The following is a 27841-nucleotide window of genomic DNA, read 5'->3' as shown; positions in this document are numbered from 1 at the left end:
TCAGTAACAAATCCCGTCTACCTGTATCGATGTCACACGTTTACGTTTTCCTGTTTGCAGTATTCTTATGGGATGATGTTTTTTTTATTCCTCAGTCTTGGAAATATGGAGATGCAACATTTTAAGCTGATTTCAGTGTAGTAAAAGGATTAAAAGAACTGTTTCACGAAGCCAAAAAACATGAATAAAATCTTTTATGGGTTCCAAATTTCGCTTTGATACAGGTAAGTCAGATGTTGATTTTTTTTCTAAAGAGAAAGAAGTATGGTAAGCATGAATAGAGGTTGTATGAGAATCAAACATCATTTGGTAAAACAAATCAACAAAATGATTGTTGCGTTATTAAAGTTAGTCAGTATAACTATGAAATATTACAATTTTAGGACTTACAGTTAATAACGCATAGTTAAATCAACGATGGGTGTTATCATTTATTGTGAAAATGAACAATGCTTCTCTTAAAAATGAGGTTTGGTGCTCAATATTATCAAATTACAGAACATATAAAAATCTAGTTTCGATGACATTTATGGTGCTACCATTTGATTTTTATGGGGGAGGGGGCTAAAATGACAAATGGCAGTTTTAACGACCTTGACTTATACAGCCCTTCCTCGGTCGGAAAACTAGAATGATAAAATGTTGTCCTGCCTTTTATTTCATTTCTAATCTTTGTCCTGCTTTTTTATTTATTTTTTCACTCTATTCCGTCTTGCCGTTGTTTGTTTGGTTTTTTTTAATTTAAAATGAAAATCAATTGGTATTACCAATGTTATTTCAACTGAACGGGCGGAGCTTACGTTTTAATTTGCATAAGGACATAAGGACGGTCTATTTGATGAGATGTGTTTTAAAGATGATTGCCGTTATAGTTATTAGTGATTTCTAATCACCTATCAGTGTCATCAAAGGAAATTACAAAACAATGACACTTCATTGGTGGGTTTATCCAAAAAAAATCTATAGTTGGACTGGTTTATCGTGAACGAATCGGTTATACTCCGCCCAGACAGTTGAAATTAGTCGAGTACTATCTCCCATATGAAAGAAAAAATATGAAGAGGAAGAAAGATAATTCGTCGTGTGAGCTTTTTCGCTTGTAATGTTATTCGCCTTCTTTTGATATACACGGAGATAGAAATATTTTTAAGGTTGTAGGTCTAGTGGTTTTTTTTCGTATACAACTATAATATGGGATTTAACATTCTAAGAATTTTGTCAAAATTACCTAGTTTCATCTTCACACTTCCGATTGACCTATAATATCTTCTTCATCTAGTTAGACATTTGATGTCTTAATATATTTCAAAAGTGCTGTATCTCTTACTATTTGTCAAATTATCTCATCAATATACTCTGATTTAATGTGTTGCATGATTATAAATCAATATAGCAGTAATTCAAGCAAAAAGATAATTATGGATATCACAGAATTAAAAATCCGTGGTCTTTCTCCTATAGAAATGAATTCTAAATAACGGTTTTTTGGGGGTTTTTTTTATTTTGACGTTCTATTTCCATAAACGGCGATGCAATTATTTATTTATTTGAGACGTTTGTTAATCAAAAACAAACAATCGACAAAGCTTGCCCTTTAAGAATATAATTTCGACTTCTTCTATATCGCAGTCAGATATTAAAGGATGGAACACATTTAAAGTTCACATTTAATTTCCAAATATTAAGAAAAATTGTTGTTAATCAGTATAATATTCACACGACGAATTGCCATTAAAATTTGACGCATGGAATTAACGAAATTGCCAAATTATTCAATCTTTTAATTTCTTTATTAATTAGTATCAAATGCCATTTTGACACCATTGTATGTAAAACATAATTTCAATTATTGACAAAATTTCATTATCGATTAAACATATATTTCCCTAACGTCGTAGAAATATCTTTTAAAACGAGCAGTTGTCGAATATGGTGTGATTGAATGGAAAATTCTAAAAACGAAGTGCTTTTTTCAATTTTCTTTAGATGTAAGAATTTTTCGGACGCAGACAGTATGATGCATGATGTCACAAATCTTCTTTTTTTCTAATTGGACGAAATGATTGAATTAAACAAAAATTAAAACAACAAAAAATATATATATGGTATGAAAAAAAGGAGAACATAAGGTGTCATTATTATCACTGTCAAATTGTTTGGATTTTGTAGGCTTAGCATCTGTCAAGAGTAGGTTAATATCAGGTCAATATAAGCTATTGATAGCATGAGCGCTATACATATATCTTATGGACCAAATCATCCAATGCTAATCTCAAATAGTACAAAATATTCTTAAAATAAAAATTATAAAAACACGTAAATCGCTTTAATTACTTGTCAAAAGCTCTAATATATAGATTATCTTTCTTCGGTATTCGCCCGTCACCGATATACACATCGAAATAGGTTGTATCTCTAATTGTTAAAGGTGTTCTTGACATATAGTAATTATTGACATTTCTTCGTTGATCTTAACTGTTTCTCATGTTATTCATTACAGATTGTAAACTACTTATTTCTTTGGTTATGTCTATTTCAGAGTTAAATGTACTTCTATATCTCTGCAAAATATCTTTTGATACCAAACATTCAATTAAGTATCATGCAGCATATTTTTCGAGTTCTTTAGAGACTCTCAACTTAAAGAATCGTCAACCGTTTGGGGTGGTTCTCTCGGTTTTAGTTTGTAAAACGGATTTGCCTTCTCTCTATCGATTTATGACTTTTGAATACCGGTGTACCATGTATACAATGTGCCTTTATTTTATCGTCAAATTGGTCGATTTTCTAAAACTATGATAAAAACAAAAACGATAAAATTAAACTGTATGCTATGTAACACATCTAAATGCGTCAGATATTTGATTTCAAAGATTTTCATAGTACTTGTGTAGGTTGAAGTATAAAGTAGAGAATTTGCAAGCAATCTATTGACAATTAATTAACATTTTTAATTTTCGAATTCTAGGGGCAAAATATATAGTGAGGTTACTTTTTCTTTATGCCGTTTTCGGTCAAAAAGCGTGTTTATAATATTTACTATTTCATGGTTAAAATAAACCATTGTAGCGTATTTAATATCATAAGACATAAATCTCTATTCGATACGCTCTATTGATATTTGCCTACACGTCTTTTTCTTAAATGTTTGCTTTCTGTGTCGTTAGTATGTTTACGATGATTTTTCAAATTCATTTTTACATCAAATACTAAAAAAATCATGAAATTTCATAAATATCAGTTACTGTGAAATTGACTTTGTTGATGAGCATTTTATAGTAAACAAATTAAATATTTTCACTTTGACAATTAAATACTGAAGGTAGTTAAAGGTCCGTGAGCACAAGGTTGTATTTAGTTAAATATGCATTGGAATCAAATTTATTGCTCATTCATCTCTGTGTAAACAGAGTAGCCTATTCCCTCTGTTGATCATGGTTGAAATTTGTTGGTATAAAAGTCGGGTATATGCACAGGATCCATAACGGCACACAAAATGAGGTTTGGTGTAAATGTACTTTGTGGGGTACTATTTTTCAGTATTGCAGTTTTGACAAGTTCTTATCCATTAGGTAAGTTACACAAATGTTAATTGCATGTTAATTGCGTGCTGTATAAAATAAATATTTTCATATTTCATAATTATGTATGTTTACCTATACAACAGTTACATTATCATTGAAAAAAAAACTACTTTAGATTGAATATAATGTACAATTCAATCTCTAGTAGCACTTATAAAGTATAAAGACTCCGATAATGTATTTTTCAGACTTACTCAGTTAAGTGCAATGTAAGTGAAACCAGTTTTGAAAAACAAACCTTGTGTCATCACAATTATGAAACATATATTACAGACCAAGATAGTAAATTATTATCCTTGTAGTGTCTGGCAACCATAGACGATCAAAGCGGCGATGATAATAAGGTTAAGTAAAACACGGTTAACTATGGTGGCCGGTTAAGGCCATTTCGCGTTTTCGTGTTTTCACCTTTCATATTCAATAGGGCGAAAACGCGAAATTGCGAGTCGAACACGCTAAATTGGTTTCGCGTTTTCGACCTATAGAATATAAAAGGCGAAATCGCGTTTTCGACTTCGCGTTTTCGCGTTTTCGACCTATAGAATATGAAAGGCGAAATCGCGTTTTCGCTTTCGCGTTTTTGCGTTTTCGCCCTATAGAATATGAAAGTTCACATTGTTATAAAATCAGGCAATTTGAGGCCTTTGATTTTTAATAATAGTTAATGCGTATGACTTGCGATTTGTTCTACTCTCAAATCTTTTTTGTGAAAGTCATCATCAAGTTATTAACTGAAGCACAAATATAACGTTGACGTTTTCTGCCTTTTTTGCGTTTACAAAATGCATTGGGTGATGACTCAAACTAACTGGGAACTTCTTTGTTTGGTGCATACACATTTGCACTATTAGTCCGCCAATACTGGGCATCACAAAGGTTCCCATACACTTTTGACACGACAATAGAAAAATATCTGACGCCACAATGGAACAGTGAGTATTGTATCAAGTCAAATTAGATTTCCAAATAGCGATAAGAAGTATAATTTGCTTTGTATTCGTTCGTGATAAGTTTATTTCAAAGAATGTATATTGGTTTTTCTTTAGTGTTTTTTGGAGGGGGGATGGAGAGAGGACTAGTTTTTCCCCCATTTTTATGTATGTAAAATCTTAAATGATTAATCAACTCATTTATATGATTGTTAGACATCTATATGACACATTTTTTTTTACACAATTTTAATTAAAAAGAAAAACCGACATGGTTATAAAATACCTACAATCACACCATAACTAATGCACTATTGTAATAACATCTTTCTGTGGTAAGCAAATGCACCAGACGCGCGTTTCGTCTACATAAGACTCATCAGTGACGCTCAGACCAAAATAGTTAAAAAGCCAAACAAATACAAAGTTGAAGAGCATTGAGGATCCAAAATTCCAAAAAGTTGTGCCAAATACGGCTAAGGTTATCTACTCCTGGGGTAAGAAAATCCTTAGTTTTTCGAAAAATTCAAAGTTTTGTAAACAGAAAATTTATAAAAATGACCATATAATTAATATTCATGTCAACACCGAAGTGCTGACTACTGGGCTGGTGATACCCTCGGGGACGAAAAGTCCACCAGCAGTGGCATCGACCCAGTGGTGTAAATAGTTATATAAAGTACCAGGATTATAATTTTATACGCCAGACGCGCGTTTCGTCTACATAAGACTCATCAGTGACGCTCAGACCAAAATAGTAAAAAAGCCAAACAAATATTAGACGTCACAAAAACTACGTCACTGTTTGCTGCGATGCTACATTCATGTGACGCACAGTTTATAACTCTATTGTGGTGTACTGGTGTACTATCGTAAATTAATGGAAGTTTGTCCGTTTCAATTCTGTGGTTTACATGTTGTTATGTTATGTACTATTACATTATTTATTCATTTATTTCTCTCGGCTAATGTTCTTGCACTGTTTATTTGCACTGTAGTTCTGTTATGATATCAGGAATCTGGCAGTAGTAATCAAACAATCCGTTTCTTAAAGTTGATTTGTTTCCCTCGGTATTGGTTTATGACCAGAGTAGGATTCCGCTATTGAACAGCGGTATACTACTGTTGCCTTTATTTATCAAATAGTCCGTTAATATGTATGTTGGTGGTTTTTTTTATCATTTCAATTTTGTGTTATTTCGTTGTTTTCCCCTTATATCTGATGTATTCCCATTGGTTTGGTTTATGTCCCGGGTTTGTTATCACTTTATTAATTTAGGACTATTGAACAGCTACCCGACTCGTGGTGTTTTACTACCTTGGTTGGCTCGTAAGCCCTTTTATGATCAGAATTGAACACTAGAGTATTAATGTTGATTTTATACAGCAACACACGACAGCCTTTCAAATTGGATTACAAGGGATCTAACTTCCTAAGAAAAAGTCTGACCCCCCTTAAAAACATAGAAAAATAAATTCAAAATTCAACAATAAAATAAAAAATATAAGCAAGCCTTTCTCCCAATGCAATTTATTCTTATTCAAGAATGATTGAAAAGAACAGTTAAATAAAAGTTCAATCGTCCCATGATACTAGACCGGTGTCTTTGGTCGTTTATTAAACTGCGATGCATTATAAAATCTACTTTAATTAGCATTTAAAAGCGACAAGTACAGTGATGAGTACTTGGGCTGATAACAACAATATAAGAAGTTTAAATCAATTATTTAGTTTTGCGGTCATTACAACTGCTTTTAAAAGTATTTATGAAAAGCCCATACTGTGACAAATAAATTTTTCATCGTAAGAACTGCTTACTTAGTCAAAATAAATATCCGTTATTCATAATTACATGCCATAATAAACTTTCACATAGAGTAAAATATCAGCAGCGAGCAACAACGTGAACCGTTTTGCGAGTGAGCGCGTTATTTAGCCACCCGTCCAGTGTCACGGGAATGAATATACTTAATAGATATATTATTGATTAAGTATTTTGACTATTAAAAGATCAAACGGTGTGAATTTAATCGAATATTTTCGTTGAAATTGACAAGGCCGGTTATTAACCTCGATAAATTGAATCGTATGATGAATAACCTCGACAAATTGAAACGTCCGGTGAACAACCCTAGTATTCAACGCCAATATTCATCATGGTCTTTTTACCAGGCCAAATTAAATGGCAATATTTGTTAAGTATTAATAAAACAGCTACGGCCTTATGAGTTTAGATATATCCAAATATATCAACACTAACTAGGGATATTTCCCCGAGGGCTTTAATTGTATACTTTTAAGGTGCAATAAAATTGTTCAAATTGTGTTTAAACATAAAGGTTTCACATTATTTTGAACGTTTGGTGTTTGAACGTTTTTTACACGTAGAAAAAGGAAAATCACAAAAATACTGAACTCCGAGGATAATTTAAAAAGGAAATTCCCTAATCAAATGACAAAATTGAATGAAAAAACACATAAAACGAACTTTCTTGATACATACTTGATACAGGCATTTTCAAATGTAGAAAATGGTAGGTTGAACCTGATTGTATAGCGCTTAACCTCTCACTTGTATGACAGTAGCATCAAATTCCATTATATTTACAACGTAGCGTTAACTAAACCGACACCAAGATCAAAAATTATAAAATAGGAGTACAGCAGTCATAACTGTGTCACAGTCTCATTTAGAACAAAAACAAACAAATATTTAACAAAGAAACACGAAAAGCGTCTATCAAATTTAACAACCATATTAATTGCTTGCTTTTATATGTTTTAAAATTAACCCATATGATATAGGATTGAAATAGCAAGGTTCAACGTGGGTAATGGTGGTATGCAGGGTTGAAAAATCAAATGTTTTGATTTTAAATTAATAATTTCAAAAAAAGACCGAAATTTTAAAAAAAATCCAAAAGTTATTTAGAGTTTTTATGAGCCCATATATTGTTAATACCACTACGCGAGCAAACAGTTTCCCATCAACTCTTGTGTAGAGTCGCGTTTTTGACGTCACACAGAAAGAAATATAAATATTTTTGTCGTTCAAAATTAAAATAGAACAATATAATATAATGGCATTATAATAGAATAATAACATAATGGCGGGATCTTTAAAATTACAGAGCCAAGTCATATGTGCCAAAGAAGCACAACAAGTCACGCGTACAAACCCGATAATCTGTTTCTCGGTTATATAACTGGGTATTCCTTCCTCTTTTAGACAGTTAAAAGAGTTGGTAAAAGTTAGATTGTTAACGACTCCCCACACTTTGTGGCGCCGCTGATATCTTCTCCTCGGACATTTTGACGTCGATTATAATGTCTATTCACGTTCCAAAAACACGATACGACTAGACCGGATGATATAAGCCAACGGAAGACGATAAATATAGATTATCTTGCCACTGGAAATACTAATACGATAAAACAAATATCAATTCTTTCAAAATTGAATTCATTCCATTCATAGTTGACTAGGATTGTAATGTCTATTCACGTCCCAAAAACACGATACGACTAGACCGGATGATATAAGCCAAAGGAAGACGATAAATATAGATTATCTTGCCACTGAAAATACTAATACGATAAAACAAATATCAATTCTTTCAAAATTGAATTAATTCCATTCATAGTTGACTAGGATTGTGAAATGTAATTCCCGATTTTAACAAGCACAGCAATATCAGATTTTCACTTTTATGTTGAAAATAAGATAATTTCGTTTTTAAAAATAGATGTGTTATACCTTGTTTATAGCAAATTAATCATGTGCTATAGCATTTACCATCCAAATACTTTGCACATCTTTGCATCAATAAATAAATTACTTTTTGGTCGGATTTGATCGTTTATAAAAGTGCAATATATCACTTAAAACGTCTTCTTTTAACATAGAAAAAACATAATTTTTCTGGTGACCACTTATGCGTATATAACGGTTTTGGAAACTGACATTTATTATTTATGGTTTAAAAATTTGATTTATATGGTTATTACGAATGCATTCAATATATCATTGAAAATCCATACAGTTGTATTTTTATGGTTTGAACTGTCTACTTAGCCAAAAGGTATATCAGTAATTCAGTATAATTACATACTTAGATAATGTCTCACATTTAATTACCTTCAAAAGAAGGGTAAATTCATCATAGAAACAAGGATTACGCTACAAAAACCTCACCAGTGACGCGCACATAATAAAAATTAAAAAAGGCAAAATAAAGAATGAAGTTGAAGATCATTTAGGATTTGATGTGTATCTATATACTTTTAACTGACCGCTTAATAGTTATCAAAGGTACCAGGATTATAATTTAGTACATCAGACGCGCGTTTCGTCTTCTTTAAACTCATCAGTGACGCTCATATCAAAATTTTCAAAACCCCAAACAAGTACAAAGTTGAAGAGCATTGAGGATCCAAAGTTCCTAAAAAAATATGCCATATACCGCAACGGTAATCTATGCCTGGGATGAGAAAATCTTTAGTTTTTCGGAAAATTTTAAGTTTTGTAAACAGGAAATTTATAAAAATGACCACATTAAAATATACATATACAATAAAAAAAAAAATGTTAATCCGCAACAGAATAGATAATTCCGTGATTGACTAGAATTGTGTATTTGTACCCTTTAGTACAAATGCATAGCAATAGCATTTGTTCATTTTGCTGTTGAAAAAAGAAAAAACACAAAAATACCGAACTCCGAGGAAAATTCAAAAAGGAAAATCCAAAATCAAAAGGCAAAATCAAAAGTCCAAACACATCAAACGAATGGATAACAACTGTCATATTCCTGACTTGGTACAGGCATTTTCTAATGTAGAAAATGGTGGATTGAACCTGGTTTTATAGCTAGCTAAACCTCTCACTTGTATGACAGTCGCATCAAAAAAATGACATTCTTTCGTTTGATTGGAATTTTTACACCTTGGTCATGACAAACCGGTAGTATGTGCAACGTTTCGCCAACATTTGTATAAATTATCTCGTAGTAAATAAAGAGGATAGATCTACTTATGTAATGAATTAAGAAGAAGTCCTTATTAGAAATAAAAATGAAATAATTATAACTTGTATGCGATTTGCTTTTCATAAAAGTCTGTAAAACGTTTTTCGTTATAAGTTCGTTAAAGTCATATGAAACGAGTGACTGGTCAAAAATAATGTTTATCCAATTCTTGAACCAATGCATGTATATATCATAAACTTAGTCTTCTGTGCACGATTTTATCATTTTTTACGCAAACATATCTTATAATCCTAATTTTTTTTTCTCTCTGTCTGTTATGAAGTGAAAATATATAGCTAGTTTACCGATTGTCGCCTTATATCACTGGTATTAAAGAGATAATAGTAACTGCAATTACGATTATCCCAATATGGCGACGGCAGATATAGGTAAAATCTTTACAGTCATTTAACTCAAATGTAGCATGTTTTTGTCACTAGTTACTCAGCTGCAAGGTTTTTCTATACCATTACATCATATTTGAATCGTAACGGTGCACTGGAATTGTCTAAGCACTTTGAAAATTGCCGTTGAAAAATTCGGGAAGATAATCGTAACTCGGATAAAAAGATAATCGTAATTATGGTATTAAAAAATACGAAGATAATCGTAACTGGATAGTGTTTTATTGATATTGGCACTAAAAACGTATATCTGATAGCACATGATGAAATTATGGTGATGAATTAATCACGTTTTAACATCTTATGACATATCTTTTTGTGGATATATTATTAATGGTTCTAATGATAACAGCTACATACTATTATATCATAAAATTGGAAGGGTGAACACGTTTTAAGAAATTTGGATATGGAAAAACACGAACTATGTTAAAATACAGAAAACTCCCAAGAACTAGGAATGTCACAAAATATGGGAATGAGCGATGAGGCAATTTTATAGGAAGTTATGATATATGGCAATAATTATCAGGGGAAACGCATGTGTCACCCTACATCAGATTTGTGATTAATAAGATTGAGAATGGAAATGGGGAATGTATCACAGAGAACACAACCTGACCATACAAAAAACAACAACAGAAGGTCACCAATAGGTCTTCAATATCGCGAGAAATTCCCACACCCGGAGGCGTCCTTCAGCTGGCCCTAAGACTGTTAAAGAACATTGATTTATCCTGAATAAAAACATAGTAAATATAATAATAATTGTTTTAAAACATTTAATGCAGGTGGCTATGTGTGATATTTCTTCCCCCGGGAAGCGACTGCTGGTTCAATTCTAGTCCATACCCGTTATGCCATAATGAATGTTTTCTTTTAAAAAAAAATGGTTTTGGTTTTGGAAGATTTAATAGTTTTTCATCAGCTGAACGTAAGTTATAGATTTGATTATCAGTAAAATGAAAATTTTCTTCTAAATAGTTAGGAACCATGCCATTAATTGATTTAAATATAAGTATTGCCTTTTGGTATTGAATTTGTTTTTCCACATCTAACCAGTGTAAACTATTAAACAATAATCTGGATGATGTTTGAAATATTGATATCTAAACTGTTTCCAGTTAAACAAAGCCTTTGTTTTGAACCAATAATCATTGATTTACATTTTTTTGCATTTAATTTCATACAATTTTGCAAACACCAGTTTTCAATAACATGAATATCATTTTGAAGGTTATAGAAGCTAACTGAATTGCATCATTACCTCTACAATGTAATGTAGAATCATCTGCATATAAATCTATTGATGAATGTTCTATATTGAGTGGTAACTCATTGATATATAAAATAAATAACAAAGGGCCCAGGATAGAACCTTGTGGTACACCAGTTTTTATGCATTTAGTATTAGACATGACGTTATTGACCTTAAGTTGTTGGCTTCGTTCAAACATGTCTTAACCAGTCTAGTGTACTATTTGAAACATTATAATATTCAAGTTTTTTCAATAAAATTGTATGATTAATCAGATCAAACGCTATCTTTCAATCTAAAAATATAGCCCCGTTTATCTCTCCATTATCTATATTTGCTAACCATTCATCTATTAATTTAGTAAGTGGAGTAGTACACGAATGTTTAGGTCTGAAACCTGACTGTGTAGAATAAGAAGGTCATTGCTTATTTAACAATATATACAAACTATTAGCTATATGTCGTTCTATGATTTTAGAGAGACAAGGCAAAACTGCTATTGGTCTATAATTATCAGGATAACAGGCATCGCCACTTTTAAAAATTGGGCATACTCTTGCAGTTTTAAAAATATTTGGAAATTTACCACATTTGATGCTTAGATTAAATATATATGTCAAAGCTGGTGCAATGACATCGCTGCACATACATTGAGCATGAATGTTGAATAGGGCGTCTAGGGAAATGCCAGGAATCCAAAGCTTATTAGTCCCTCTAAAAATATTATGTTTCTTTGCTTAAAAAATGTTAAATCTAATTCCATGTAATGAGTGCACAAAAAATTACTTGTAAAGATTAAAAACATTAATCTGATTCCATGTAATGACTGCACAAAAAAATACTTGTAAAGATCAAACACATTTTTTTTAAAGTGGCTGGGACAAGAAATCACGGTTTTGTAAAAAAAAAAAAACGCCAATAAATCGAGAAATATATAAGTAAATTTGCCTTAAATATTAACCTGTAAGTTTCTTAATTTTTTTCATTTTCCGTTAATGTTATTCATTAACTGTACATTTGCATTTTAATAAACAAAATACCATTAAAATGCTGAAAGACACATTTAATTTTTCAGTTACTATTATCCGATAAAGAAATTACGATTATCAAACAAGAAAAATTCCATAGAGTTACGATTATCATCCCGAATTTTTCAACGGCAATTTTCAAAGCGCTTAGACAATTCCAGTGCACCGTTACGATTCAAATATGATGTAATGGTATAGAAAAACCTTGCAGATGAGTTACAAGTGACAAAAACATGCTACATTTGAGTTAAATGACTGTAAAGATTTTACCTATATCTGCCGTCGCCATATTGGGATAATCGTAATTGCAGTTACTATTATCTCTTTAATACCAGTGTTATATTAAACAATCAACAAAAACATTGTTTTTGACCACGTGTATAACATGTAAAATCAGATTATAGTTTAATTCAATGACATATCCATGCGTGTTGCTATCCCCGGATTATTACGATGAGGGTCACGCTAAGGTCACATGCATATACGGAAAATATGTCGGCGAATTGCTTCCTAGAAGCAAGCAATTACAATGAGGACAAATTAAAGAATTTTCTTAATAAGAAAGTATATCTACATATGTTTTATACTGAAAACTATCCATTTAGTTATTAAAACATATGCATCTTTTTTGTTAATTTGCGGTTTTATATGACTTTAAGGTGAATACAATAATTTATATTTACACCTTGAAAATAGGGAATACGATTAATTAATTAAATCGCGTAAGACATTACAGAATAAGTATTCATTATTACCAAATAAGTATTCAGTTATATGAATTATTTTGTAGACTATTCTTGATTTACCCATTAATTCAGCTTTTCCCATCACTTTGCGTCCGTCGTCCGTCGTCCGTCGTCGTTAACTTTTACAAAAATCTTCTCCTCTGAAACTACTGGGCCAAATTATACCAAACTTGGTCACAATCATTATTGAGGTATCTAGTTTAAAAAATGTGTCCGTTGACCCGGCCAACCAACCAAGATTACCGTCATTGCTAAATATAGAACAGAGGGGTAAAATGCAGTTTTTGGCTTATAACTTAAAAACCAAAGCATAAAGAGCAAATCTGACCCGGGGGTAAAAATGTTTAACAGGTTAAGATCTGTCTGCACTGAAATTTTCAGATGAATCGGACAACCAATTGTTGGGTTGCTGCCCCTAAATTGGTAATTTTAATGAAATTTTACTGTTTTTGGTTTTTATCTTGAATATTATTATAGATAGAGATAAACTGTACACAGCAATAATGTTCAGCTTAGTAAAATTTACAAATATATCAACATGACGGAAATGGTCAGTTGACCCCTTTAGGAGTTATTGCCCTTCATAGTCAATTTTTAACCATTTTTCGTAAACCTTAGTAATCTTTTACAAAAAAATCTTCTACTCTGAAACTACTGGGCCAAATTAATCCAAACTTGGCCACAATAATCTTTGGGGTATCTAGTTTAAAAAATGTGTCCAGTGACCTTGCCAACCAACCAAGATGGCCGCGATTGCTAAAAATAGAACAAAGGGGTAAAAAAGAGTTTTTGGCTTATAACTCAAAAACCATAGCATTTAGCGCTAATCTGACCTGGGGGTAAAATTGTTAATAAGGTCAAGATCTATCTGCCCTGAATTTTTCAGATGAATTGGACAACCCTTTGTTAGGTTGCTGCCCCTGAATTGGTAATTTTAAGGAAATTTTGCCGTTTTTGGTTATTATCTTGAATATTATTTTAGATAAACTGTATACTGCAATAATGTTCAGCAAAATTTACAAACAAGGCAACCTGACCGAAATGGTCTATTGACCCCTAAGGAGTTATTGCCCCTTATAGTCAACTTTTAACAATTTTCATAAAATTTGTAAATTTTTACTTACATTTTCCACTGAAACTACTGGGTCAAGTTCATTATAGGTAGAGATAATTGTAAGCAGCAAGAATGTTGGTACAAACACATCACCATCACCAAAACACAAATTTGTAGACCTATATCACTTATAAGTTGCATAGGCAAAGTCATGGAACGTGTTGTATATAAATATGTTTACAACCACTTACAAAGATCTTAATTAATTTATGAGTATCAATCGGATTTTCTTCCTAAATGTTCAACGGTTCACCAACTGTTAGAAATATATAATTTCATATTGAACTCACTTGAAAAGAAAGAGATAAGTTGTTTTGTTTTTTGCGATTTCTTCAGAGCCTTTGATAAAGTTTGGCATGATGGTTTATTACATAAAATGAAGGCTTATGGTATAAATGGAAATCTGTTAAAATGGTTTAGAAGCTATTTAAGTGATTGAAAACAAAGAGTGGTTATCAAGCAATCTTCTTCAAAACTTTGCAGTATTTCAGCTGGTGTTCCTCAAGGGTCAGTCCTTGGACCATTACTTTTTATAATATATATTAATGATATTGCAGAAAGACTTATTTCTCTGTGCAGACTCTTCGCAGATGACACATCGTTCAGCTGTGCGGATCGTGATGCTTTTCAGATAGAAACTGTGATAAACCATGATTTAGAAAAGCTGAACGAATGGTCCAAAAAATGGTTAATGTCATTTAATCCAGATAAAACAGAAATTATGTTATTTTCTAATATTGAAACCACAGAAATGAACTTTATATTCAATGATAAAAATATACCTATTACAAATATTCATAAACATTTAGGGGTTACATTTAGCAATGATGCTAAATGGAATGCCCACGTTGATAATATTATCTTAAGCACGTCTAAACATATAAATATGCTAAGGAAAAGAAATATAAACTGAGCAGGACAAATTTAGAAAAACTCTATTTAGTTTTTATAAGACCTTTATTTGAGTATGCAAGTGAGGTTTGGGATAATATTGGGGTAGGTTATGTCAATAAGCTGGAGCAATTACAGCTCCAAGCTGCTAGGATAGTTACGGGGTTACCTGTATTCACAAGCTCAAGGGTTATTTATGAAGAACTTGGATGGGAAACATTAGCTGAAAGAAGATACGAAGAAAAAACCAAATGTTTTATAATATTCAAAATTATAATGTTCCAGAATATTTGTCAAATTTAATTCCCCTGAAAATACAAAGTATGACGGTCTATCCTTTACGCAATGAAAATGACATCATTATTCCATTCTGCAGACTAGCATTAACTAATGATTCTTTTATTCCATCAACCATACGTCTTTGGAATAATCTTGATGATTCAACTCGTGATGTGGAATCAATTGATAAATTTAAAACTGAACTAAAAAACCGTTATCCTCAGAGCAAGGACTTAAATATCTATATACGTCCCTGCTCAGAGTAATATATTTGTACCGAAGCAATATGAATTTGGAAATCGAAAATTGAATATAATTCTCACCCCACTGCGATGTTTTGCATCATCCTTAAACTATGATCTATATAGGGTCAATATTATTTCTGACACTTCTTGACGCTGTGTTTTTAATCGTGAAGATTCCTTTAAATTCTTTTTTAAATGTATAATTTATTCAGACATACGAAATAAAATGTTTGAAAGTCTGCGCTGGCTTCCAAATGATTGTAAAATTAACATAGAACTAGTTACCTCGGGTAGTTGTCTTCTTTCTCTAGAGCAAAACCAAACAATTTTCAAAAATGTCTTTGAGTTTATTAAAAGTTCGGAAAGATTTCAAATCGTCTAGGAGGTAAACCATGATCGAACACACACATCATCATCTAAGTAAAAAATTTTGTCCTTTTTTTTTGTCCTTTATTTTTTTCGTTTGTTTGTTGTTGTTTTTTTTTGTTGTTTTCTTTTTGTGATTCTGTTTTCTAAATAATGATTTATTCATTTATATATACAATGTATATATATTTTTTCTGTATTATTATTATTTTCTTTTTCTTCAATTTTCCGTCTTTTGATCCATATTTATATATATATTTAATAAATAGATATACCATTCTATACATGCATGCTTATACATATATTTTTGTATTATATTGCTATAAATGTTAAACGGAGAAGACTTCATAAGTCTGTTTGACTTGTGTCTTATCCAATTTGTACTTTAACAAATAAAATATGTTTAAACTTAACACAATTTTGTCATGAATCCATCTGCTTCCTCTGTTTAATATTCACAAAGACCAAGGTGCGCGACACAGGCTCTTTAGAGCCTTTGGTTGTGTGTGGCAGTAGGAATATATTTTTTTGAATAGAGATTACATGTTTAAGAAGTGAAATTAAAAAAATAATGTGTTCTTTGCATGATAAAGTAAAAAAACACATTGATTTGATTAAAAGAAATATTTGTTAAATGAATTAATAAAAAGTATTTGTACTCAGACAGAAGGAGTTTATGTTATTCGTTGTAATATAAACATTTGTATTTCACTCTAAATTCGCATAATGAATAGCAGACATCATGTAGGTAAACTGAAATATGTCATCTCCCATTTTCTAGTAAAATTTTTGGTACAAAATAAAAGTTTCGAATAGTAAAACCTTTGCTAAAGAGCCATATAATTTGATGTGCTTGTGTTATTATGCTCCTCAATGCCTCGTGCCAAGAGAGAGAACGAACGATTTCATTTCCCAAATCTTTGGTAAACTATATGAAAGCAAAACTTTCTTCTTCTTTCTAGTTATATTTATTTCCAGGAGGCAGTCTTAATATTCTGATTTTCATCCACCTTTTTGATTTATTGCTATTTTTTCTCGCCTTGAATAGACTAGTTTATGAAATTGTCAATACTGGACGTTTAACAACAAAAGTTTATAAACAATAATATAAAGTATGCTGTTCTTTATAGAGTCAATTGACTATCCATGAAACATTGTGTCAGTCAGTGTGGATGTTGTGTGCTTTGCATACTCTTTTCCAATTCTGGTTAAAAATCATTCACGTTTTGCATTACAACAACTTAACCTATAACTTTCTATCCATTTTGAATTTAAATCATGATATTTTCCAGATGAAAATGTTGACAGGCGTATACAGTCTCTTCTCGATGCGTTAGTACAGAGAAAGAATGCACATGTGCAGGTAAAAAAAATAATTAAGCAGGTTTTAGTAAAATTATGGTTAAATCAATCTATAATTTTTAATAACGTTTCTACATGAAATTTTTGTTCTTTGTTGTAAAAAGTTGTAGGACAAGGAATATAAGGAAGATGATTTAATATAATTTGTTGGGTATTTTGGTATTCAGAAAAAACATTGTTGGAGAGAAATGATAGTTAGGTTACAAATCAAGGAAACAACAAATAACTGAAACAAATAAAAATTGGTTTTTTTTTAAATAAACTGGCATTAATATGGCATCATTCTAGACCAATTTCAGCCAGCAGAAATAAAAATAACAATTTTTAAATGCTAATTCGAGGCGCTTTCTTGAAATATATTGTCGAGAAATATCTTTTAAATTGTATTAAAACCTATTGCATGATTCTCAATAAAAGGTTGCAAAAGAAGTACTATTACCAGGCAAGGTTGCAGTTAGAACCGAAGGGAAGAGGGGAAAAGATATTTTTCAAAATGAGGTAATCTTTTATAATTCAATTCTTTATGTCTTCAATATGGACATGTAATTAACCTGTTCATCAAATATTTAATGCATGGATATTCGTTCCGGATATTAAATACTACTGAGTCCACACATCTTTTAAGACACAACGGTTAACGGTATGGGTTTCCATGTTGTTGAAGACACATAGTTGCGTACATATATGTGTTTTGGTCTCGAGTGGATAGTTGTCGCAATTGCATTCATACTTCATCATTAAAAAAATATCATAGATATAAGAAGATGTGGTATGAGTGCAAATGATAAAACTCTCCATTCAAGACATAATTTGTTAAAGTAAACCATTTTTGTTTATATAGATTAGACCGTTGGTTTTCCCGTTTGAATGGTTTTACACTGGTAATTTTGGGGCCCTTTATAGCTTGTTGTTCGGTGTGAGCTAAGGCTCCGTGTTGAAGACCGTACTCTAACCTATATTGGTTTACTTTTTAAATTGTTACTTGGATGGAGAATTGTCTCATTGGTACTCACACCACATCTTCCTATATCCATTATAGGTCAAAGTACGGTCTTCAACGCTAAATCCATAAAAGAGTTTCAAACGCAGACAAACAAGAACGTATTGGATTTTTTTTTTGTGTTGATGAACGTAAGAGCCAAAATAGATTCGTCTGAAGTTGAAAGATGTAAATACAAATGTCTTCTGTTTTACAATTATTATAGTAAAAAAAAGTAAGAATTCTCTAATAGCGTACCTTTAATTTTTAAAACATTGAGCTAAAACCTTTGAATTGTAGTAAAGTTTACACGATGTTTCGAAAATGACTCTTCACAGTAGAATATATTAGGAAAATTTGCCCTTCTTCGTTTTTGGTGGCAATAATTATGACTGTTAACAATACATCATAATAGTGAAATGTTAACTCGCGTTTTGACATTTATTACAATTCGGAATATTCCTACTTATTAGAAATTTTCATACATATGTTTTCGTCCTTCATAGACAATTGATCCAGATTCAGAGAACATGCCACTTCTTAGCAGTTTCCAAGTCATAAAGCATAATAAAAAATATAAGGTAACAATTATGGACACAAACTTATTTCGTTTTCATTAATATTTCATTTATGTTTTTCTTATATTGTTTTGGTTGTTGTAACATATTGTTCATTTTATTAAAAGACATGGAAAGTATATACTGTTTCTTATCAAATTATAAATAAGATAGCACATGAAATGAACAAAAATGAAATATAAAAGGAAGTCTTAGAAATAGCCAATCTCTAGTTAAAAATAGTCATTGGTCATATTTCACGTTAACTAACACTCTATGATGCATTAGTGGGGGTGGACGGTGGGGGATGAATACAACCAAATTCGATGCAATTGTTAATTATTTTTAACATCACAACTTTATAACAATGTGAAATAATTATCAGATCTTTGTTTAGAAGTTGTTTTTGGTAGACTGCGATACTTATCAGTATTTCTTAGGTTTATTATATTATTTACAGCCAAATAATTTGCATCCTGAAAATAGCACGACTTTTTTGGCCAGACAAGCTGAAATCCTTCGAATGACCCACGGGCAAAAAGTGGAACGTGGATTGGAGGCAGAAGAGGTACATTGAATTACTGAATTTTTGTCACGAGTATTATTAAGAACAGAAAGATAAACAAGTACTAAATTTGAGTGTTTGTAGTAGTGAGTAAACTCATCATAGTTACAAGGATAAAAACAAATATATTTTTAAAGTCTACAAAAGACTCAAAATGTTTAAAAGGCCAAAATAGAGCACGAAGTTGAAGAGCATTGAGGACCAAAAATTCCTAAAAAGTTTTGCCAAATACAGCTAAGGTCATGCTTGTCATGCTGTGTCTTATATTTTGAGGTAATATTTATTACCATCGTTCTTTTGGGCCAAATATGACCAGCATTGGTCGTCTGAGATGTGAACAGTCGATTACGAGACCAAACCATCACTTTTATAAAGAACAAAAGATCTTCAGTAAATCTTTCATAGTATGAGGCATAAGTTACCCACGGGACTATGAATAATAAATAGTAGAAAAAAGCAAAACCTTAAAATAACCAAGACGTAAAAGAAAAACGATGAAAAATAACCAAACCGGTTGAAGAGAACAAAAGACTAATCAACATAAACGAAACCACGGCATATTGAACTTTTCACTCTGTAAATTTCATTTTACTTTCAAAACAGTAACTAGTGGTGTATCCTCATGTTAATACAGCGGTTTCACAAACCATGCCTTTTTGGGGATATATTTATATATTTTTTGTTTTGTTTACGTACTTGTACCAAGATATGATCTCTATGTTTCATCTAATTAAATCATAGCTTGGGAATGCTATCAGAATATATGCACATCGGTGCGGCGAATTGTCAATTAAGAAGTTGACCCAAAGTGAATGTAGGGGTAGAACAGCATTTAATTATAAGTGTAAAAAGTTCGGGACAAATACATGTTGAAAATTTTCCGCATAGCCTATATTTTTTTTTTTTTTAAATAGTAGTGCATCTGAGTTCAAATTTTTTGATATATTGTTTTCCAAACTTCATAGTCTAAGTGGTACAGTTTTAACCATTACAGAAGTTCCTAGAATGAGACATTGCATTGTGCGTCAGTGTTAATGCACACTTATTAAACTTGTAAGAAAACAATGGAAAGTGCTTACTTGCCAATTTGTATCGAATAAGTAGTGGCAATAATGTTTAAAAAAAAATACATATCATTTATATATTAAAAGAAATTATATAGTAAAAAGTGTCCACCTTTTGTGAAATACCTTCTTGAAAATATATTTCAGTAAACTGATAGTTTATTAACCTTTAGTACCAACATATGTTTTGGAAAATGTATCTTAAAGTGAACAGAGGTTATCAGTCTTGGTCCATGTTGCAAACTAATAAATGCATGTAAAATATTAATGTATAATTACTAAACGATTGATAGTATTAATCTCAAATTTACTATATTAACTTTTACATGTTTAATAATATCTGTAGTTTCTTATTTCTTTATTGTTAAGTCAGGAGATGAACGTGGTATATCAAAGAAAAGCCTAACAACGTTGAATCAGTTGTGGCCAAAGAAAATAGTACCATATAAAATAGAAGACACACTTGGTTTGTATACAAATTACTATACTATCTGAAGAAAATATCTAAGAAACAAGGAAAAGAAACAAAGATGAATGAACATTAAACACAATACTGAGAGTAACGGGTGTCACAGAGACGACAACCTGACCAAAGGGCAGATAACAGCACAAATCCACAAAAGGATCTTCAACAGGGAGAAAATCCCGCAACTGGATTCGGTTCTATTTCATAGAAAATGAACGTCACACTCAACTCCAAAACATATTAATGAACAGAATTTTTAAAACACATACATACTAACAATGGCCTGGGATTCCTGTCATTGGACAGGCGAAATTAATGGACGTTCTTGTACGCCTTGAGAAACCAAAGTCTTTTTTGCTATTCTTGATCAGTTTAAATTATTTTAAATTAAGGAATGTATCTCCCTCTTGCAAAGCTCTGATTCCTTTCACGGATTTGGCTATACTTTTTGGACCTTTTGGATTACAGCTCTTCATCTTTTATATAAGCTTTGGATTTCAAATATTTTGGCCACGAGCATCACTGAAGAGACATATATTGTCGAAATGCGCATCTGGTGCAAGAAAATTAGTACCGTTAATTTAATTACTTCCACTGGGTCGATGCCTCTGCTGGTGGACTATTAGTCCCCGAGGGTATCACCACCCCAGTAGCCAGTACTTCGGTACTGGCATGAAAATACGGATTTTTGTGTTATTAAAATTTGCTGTTACAAAATGATAGAATTTATTTTAAATTAAGGAATGTATCTCCCTCTTGCAAAGCTCTGATTCCTTTCACGGATTTGGCTATATTTTTTGGACCTTTTGGATTACAGCTCTTCATCTTTTATATAAGCTTTGGATTTCAAATATTTTGGCCACGAGCATCACTAAAGAGACATATATTGTCGAAATGCGCATCTGGTGCTAGAAAATTGGTACCGTTAATTTAATTAAAGAAAGTCTTTATCAATGAAATAATAAACGAATATCACCACAAGACCAATTACATCATGTTTTAAGACTATCATGTAATTAAGGACTTACAGCATATGTGTTATTGGTGCTGTATAAAATAAATGTGACAATGACAATAACCAGTAAATTAACAAACAGACAAACAAATATAAAAACATGATAACGAGACAGATTATTGACATCTGGGTTAAAATGGCCTCTACATCCGAAATTTTGTCCTAGGGCAGACAAATCATTTCATATGTCATTTGAGTGAGCCCAGTTGCAAAAGTGAACATTAACATATGAAGCAAAAAAACAATACATGACTGTTGAGTAGTATGTAAATATTTCAATACTCAATTCGTTTGTGTTAGATAGATAAACGTGCATGTCTATTTCATTATTCTGATGTGAATAACTTAAACACTCCAAATCATGAATTATACTTTTTTGTAGTAATGCCTGAAGGTAAAGAACTCTTAGATAAAGGCATAGCAATGTTCAACAGACTTACCTGCGTACAATGGTTACCGCATACCCAATCTCTTGAAGATTTTGTTGGACACAAGACTTATGTTGCTGTAATGAGTGACAATGAGTAAGTTTAATAATTTTAACACACCCTTTACTGGCTGAATTTGAAAATCCATTGATGATTTTTATTATATCAAAAGATTTAGTACATTTAAAAAGGTTTTATATTGTTAGGCATCATGATTTGAGCACTCAATATTTGTATTAGTTCATTTACGCAATTCGGTTTTCATTGTTATTTTAGGACTTTGTATATTGATACCAGCTTGCATTTTTACAAAACAGGTTTACAAATATGTTAGTTTTAGTATATGGTTTTATAGTTAATAACCCTCAATTGTAGGTATTGGCTTTTTTCTCATTTAATTTGAAATATGTCATGCAGTATCGAACGTATATTCGTCTTCAACACTTATCATGTACTTAAAATGAAATCATCAAGCGTCATGGATATATTATGTTCCCTAAAGCTGGGGTCACACATTCACGATTTTTACTACCGTTCTTGACAGGACCATTCCCGATTAAAATTTATTAAAAGTCTGATCAAGATCCTGTGAATCGTGGATGGAAATTCAAACTTAAATTAAAATTTGTAAAAAAAAATAATTTGATCACGACAACAATCAGATAGTGTTCAGAAAGCACCGAAATTCAACCGTTTCTAAGCGAATAGTCCCGATAATCCCGTTCTGAATCCGCTTCTAGTCCGATTTGTATTTTTCGCCAGGTAAAATTCGACCGAGTCTGTCACGACTGCGTCCCGACTCTACCGAATGTAATCCGACTGAGATCAGACAGTGACCAGACAGTGAACCGACGCTGACGGAAGTTATCCGTTCGAAAACTGTCGGCATGTTCGGAATGATCAGGTACTGTCGGAACGTAATCCTATCACGGTCCGCTCTATCGCATTGCAAACGGCTTTGTCTGGTCTAAGTCGTATTGTATGCTGTAGTTGTCGGGACTCTGACGTGGGTATCATTGACGAATTTCGTATTAATAACGGGACTGTTTCGGAACGGTTTCGGCAAAAAACGGTTCGCAATCGACAAGATCTGGATACAATCTGGACTCAATCGGCAGATAAACAGCTATGAAAAATTACTCCGGATCATTCCCGTTCCACAGGACACCGTCCAGTATACACAAGACATTGTTCGGAATTCGATCCGATACAGCAGAATCTGTCACGACATAGCCACGATTGTAATCCGATTAGACAAAATCGGCTGAGTTGCCCCGAATGTTACGGGACGCACCTAACTGTCGGGATGCTTTGCCGAACTATTCGGACCCTTCCCGCTCCGTAGGAATCTGTTACGAACTAAAACGAATGCGTTCAGACAATGATAGGACATTCCAGATAATTGAGGATACCAATCCGATTTTTTCACTTTTCATATCGTATTGCTGTCTGAACTCAAACGGGAGCAATAATCGGCAATGTGTGAACCCCGCATTAACAAATGATTCAAAGATGACGGATTGGATTTTCGTCTACTCCACTGAAAACCTGAATTATAGAAATGATTCTTAAAAATCGGCCCATGCGTGCTTCTTTTAAAACTATCAACATTATAAGTATCATCCTGAGTCAGTAGGGAATAAACACCGAAGGTCCCTTATGGTAAAGAAAAAAAATATTTGCGACGGAATCATATTCATGGAATATTCGTGTCACAGAATTCCGTCTTCTTTTCATTACTAGTACCTCGATTGTTACACCACCAATATATCAACGATTTTTTCATGACCACGACTGGTCAGTCTAAGCGATCCAGGAACGGGTTACATTCTTGATAGGATCACTTGAGGTTACCATTTGATTGGGTGGCGGAGGGGTTCCGAAACTGTTGTTATATGGACTTTTCTTTATAGCAAATCGTTTTTCAGTTTGACAATGAGAGTGTCTGCTTTTCCTTCAATGTGCGTTTTAATCCCTTGCTAAATTCAATTTTGTTTGAATCAAGCACATCCAAACACATGGATAATTTATTACATTCATCAAACACTGTTCGATCCCGAGCTTCAGTAGTGTACATTGCAGCTTATTTATTTTTGAAACAGCTTACAGTAAACAAAATGGCATACACTTTTTATCATCGGACAGAACTGTTTTAAAGTTGAAATATAGATAACATAATTAAATTTATTTCGTAGATGGTGCTGGGCATCCGATTTAGGTAGAACTACACAAGAAAAGCAGAAACTTAGTATGTCTGGTGAATGTTTAGAGGTAATTGATGACGCGAAAGAATCTGTTAAAGCGCAATATACTATAGTATAGACCAGACATTAGATGATTCATGTAGTATTTTTTACACTCTCCACGTATTATGACAAAACAATAAAAACAAAAGCTTCGCATATTAATCTTTTTGCCTGTTAGACGATAAAATCATACTTTACTAAATCTGCATCAATATTGGATAAAGGAAGTTGTTTTCTAATTCATCGCCAAGAAATTGCATAATATGAAAAACACATTAGATATATTACATAAAACGTAATGCTGATCTACAATGGACAGTGTTTAGAATCAACATTAAACTCGCAAAAGCATAGGTCAATGGGCACAGCGTATATGCTGTCTGTATGACCAAGATTCCAATAAGAAATGCGCAATAGTCGAATTTCATAACAACTTGACATTATGTCAAAATGAATAATCCTGTTGTTTGTCAAAATCCCATTTCCGTAAAATGAAGTTAATAGAATTAACAATAACAATCAAACACTGTGTGGTTCTACATTAAAACATTTTTTTTATATATGGAATAGTTCTCAACAATACTACATGAGATGTTTCATGTAATGGGGGCGGAGCATGAACAGTGTAGATCAGATAGAGATTATCATGTCAAAGTCACGACTGGAGCTGACAAAGCTAACTTTGGAAAGTGGCCTACGCGAAATTCAAATCCATATGATTATGAATCCATCATGCATTATCCAGAGTCGGTAAGTTTTAATCACGAGGTTCGATGATATTGATGATGAGTCTTATTCATCAACTATGTTTTTTGACTTAAACAAATAAATGTAGTAGCCAGTAATTTTGGAACATTTACAGTCCATGTCTGTAAAAAGTTTTATTTGTGCAGAAGATAATGTATTTCCGTTTTTATCCATAACGTCATGAGAAAGTTGTAGTTAAAGAGATCAATAATTTTTATAAAGGTTATTTTCAAATTTCTTCATTAGAAGCAAAATTATTATACCGCAGTTCAGCAGTCATACATCGATTGAAAGAGAACAAATCCGGGTTAAAACAATAAAAAAATGTTCCTTCAATCCTTGCATTGCCATGTAACTAGAAGCCTTGTACATCTATAATCTATGTTTTTAAACTAAATATAACCATTATGTTTATATTGAAAGTAAATATATTTTAAATAAATATGTAGAACATTCAAGTTTAAAAGCGAGACTTTTATTAGGTCTTAAACTTCTATATAATTTGTTATTGACTTTGTTCGCCTTAATGTCGCTTAGTATGTTTTTTGTATGATTTTGGTCTGTTTTTGACACATTATTTTTTATCTAGCAGTTTGGTGGGGTTTTTTTCTATACCAAAAAATGATGGTATGGAATAAAATAAAATTAGAATTAACCTATCTGTAGTTGAACTGGATACAAATAGCACTCTATTAAACTATTATTGCCATTAGGAACTTATATATTTTCAGGAACGAAGAAACGATGTGAACTTATATATTATTAGGACAAATAGGTGTTTTCATTTGTATGTTTAAATGCTTTTAGGGTCCTTTGACTGTCTTAAATGAAGAACTTGCATTTCTAACACACAGCAACGATAAACTATCATTCTACGATATTGCTGATATAACAGATACGTATAAATGTGCAGGTATTTAAAATATCATTAAGTATTCATACAAGAACATAAAAAAAATAGGAACTTTAAAATATGTATAACAACATACGTGTATTATTCTTCGCGAAAGTGGAACAATGTTTAAAAAAACAAAGCTACTTGTCATAAAACTTTGCTCAGTCCTCGGGGTACGACATTTGTGCTTGAAACATCAAATCTGGTATTTTGATTGGTTGAATTGAAGAGTCTGGGTACGATTGACGTGCTTGAAATGTTTATGGCCACTAGACTAGATTTTCTTTTACTTATAACCAGTTCTTTATTTTTAAATTCAGAAATAAATTTAAGGAGCTTGATAATTCGAATACTGCGACTGAGTGGGTATCGCAATATTAAGAGCACTCATTTTGTTCACCGAAAAACATTTCTTATTTACCTGGACAGCTCTCTGTCGGGTTTGGCTTTACTGTGAACAAAAATGATGTTGTTGGTTTTTTTCAAACCTGGCTTTAATTAGATGTCTCAAATGTATTTAATTGTAATGTGTATGATTTCAGAAGATTGTGTTAATCCTCCAGAATGTATCAACGGTGGATTTGTTTACTCTGAATGCGAATGTTACTGTCCCTATGGATTGACTGGTCAATTTTGTGAGCAGGTTACAAGTGATGGTAAGGTGTACACATTTTAATTGTTAGTAGGATTTAAAAAATGCATTTACAAATCATCAGATTTCAAATGTTTGGTTATGAGTGTCTCTGGTGAAGACAAATCAACCGCTTTTGAAGCACACAATTTACTAACTGCTCTTTACTTGTTAAATAACACGATGTCATATATTCCTAAGCCTAAAATGAAGAGAGCAATATCAAACTTCGCAGATAAAACAATACATTTGACAGATATATTTATCAATATTCAGTATTTTGATTTCATGAATCGCTGCTGTATATTTACACACATTTAGCTCTACATTAGATAAGCAATAGGTGACAAAATCTTTTAATTTATAAGTTTGTTTTTTTTACAATCAAGTTCTTACCAAAGCACGCTTACTATCAAAACACATGTATGTTCTATTTATTTTACACATTTTTAGTACTTCTTATATGCTCTGTGTTTTGTCAGATTGTGGTGGAATAATCGATCTGACTCCAGGGAATGATTACACCATAACAAGTCCAAATTTTCCAAATAATTATGACGCTGGTAAACAATGTGTTTGGCTGTTAAGGGTATGTATATTTGTTGTGTATTACTTAAATCTGTCCCATCTTTGTCGTGTTTAAAATTTCGTATGTAAATGAACACTATTCTAATAGAATAATCACTGAAACACTTTGAGAATTTGACCTATTGTTTTCTAAACTTGAATCTCTCATGTGAGCCGATTGTACGAAGGTTTTTCTGTTAGATAAAACACCTAAATACTCTCAAAACGTATGCATTAGCTTAGAAGTAACTCTTTTAGAATAAGTCTTTCGTCCATTGTACTGTATTACTACATGTAGCCTTCTTATAGAATTTTAGCATATATATGAAAAGTTAAACTTAGGCGATTCTTGTGACATTATAACAAAATAAATCTTTTGTTTTACGATTTAGAAAGCTCGTTGACAAACCAGTTGTAATTTTTATTATATGCGCTATATGTTATATG

General features: G+C 31.9%; 1 protein-coding gene across 1 annotated transcript in view; it reads left to right on the top strand.

Annotated features, from left to right (window-relative positions):
* Positions 1-3326: 3326 nt before the first annotated feature.
* LOC134715014 (uncharacterized) overlaps positions 3327-27841 on the top strand; it is a 46819-nt gene continuing 22304 nt past the window's right edge. Inside the window, exons 1-12 of the mRNA XM_063576843.1 lie at positions 3327-3572; positions 17165-17235; positions 17652-17732; positions 18720-18794; positions 19231-19338; positions 20769-20865; positions 22263-22404; positions 24504-24579; positions 25125-25304; positions 26109-26214; positions 26739-26852; positions 27310-27416. Coding sequence (XP_063432913.1) covers positions 3497-3572; positions 17165-17235; positions 17652-17732; positions 18720-18794; positions 19231-19338; positions 20769-20865; positions 22263-22404; positions 24504-24579; positions 25125-25304; positions 26109-26214; positions 26739-26852; positions 27310-27416 — 1233 coding nt within the window. The 5' untranslated portion in view covers positions 3327-3496. The remainder of the gene's footprint in view (positions 3573-17164; positions 17236-17651; positions 17733-18719; positions 18795-19230; positions 19339-20768; positions 20866-22262; positions 22405-24503; positions 24580-25124; positions 25305-26108; positions 26215-26738; positions 26853-27309; positions 27417-27841) is intronic.

This window comes from Mytilus trossulus, chromosome 4 (assembly GCF_036588685.1).
Source record: "Mytilus trossulus isolate FHL-02 chromosome 4, PNRI_Mtr1.1.1.hap1, whole genome shotgun sequence".
Taxonomy (NCBI): Eukaryota; Metazoa; Mollusca; class Bivalvia; order Mytilida; family Mytilidae; genus Mytilus; species Mytilus trossulus.
Note: the sequence above shows the minus strand (reverse complement) of the source record. Positions and strands in the feature narration are given on the sequence as shown.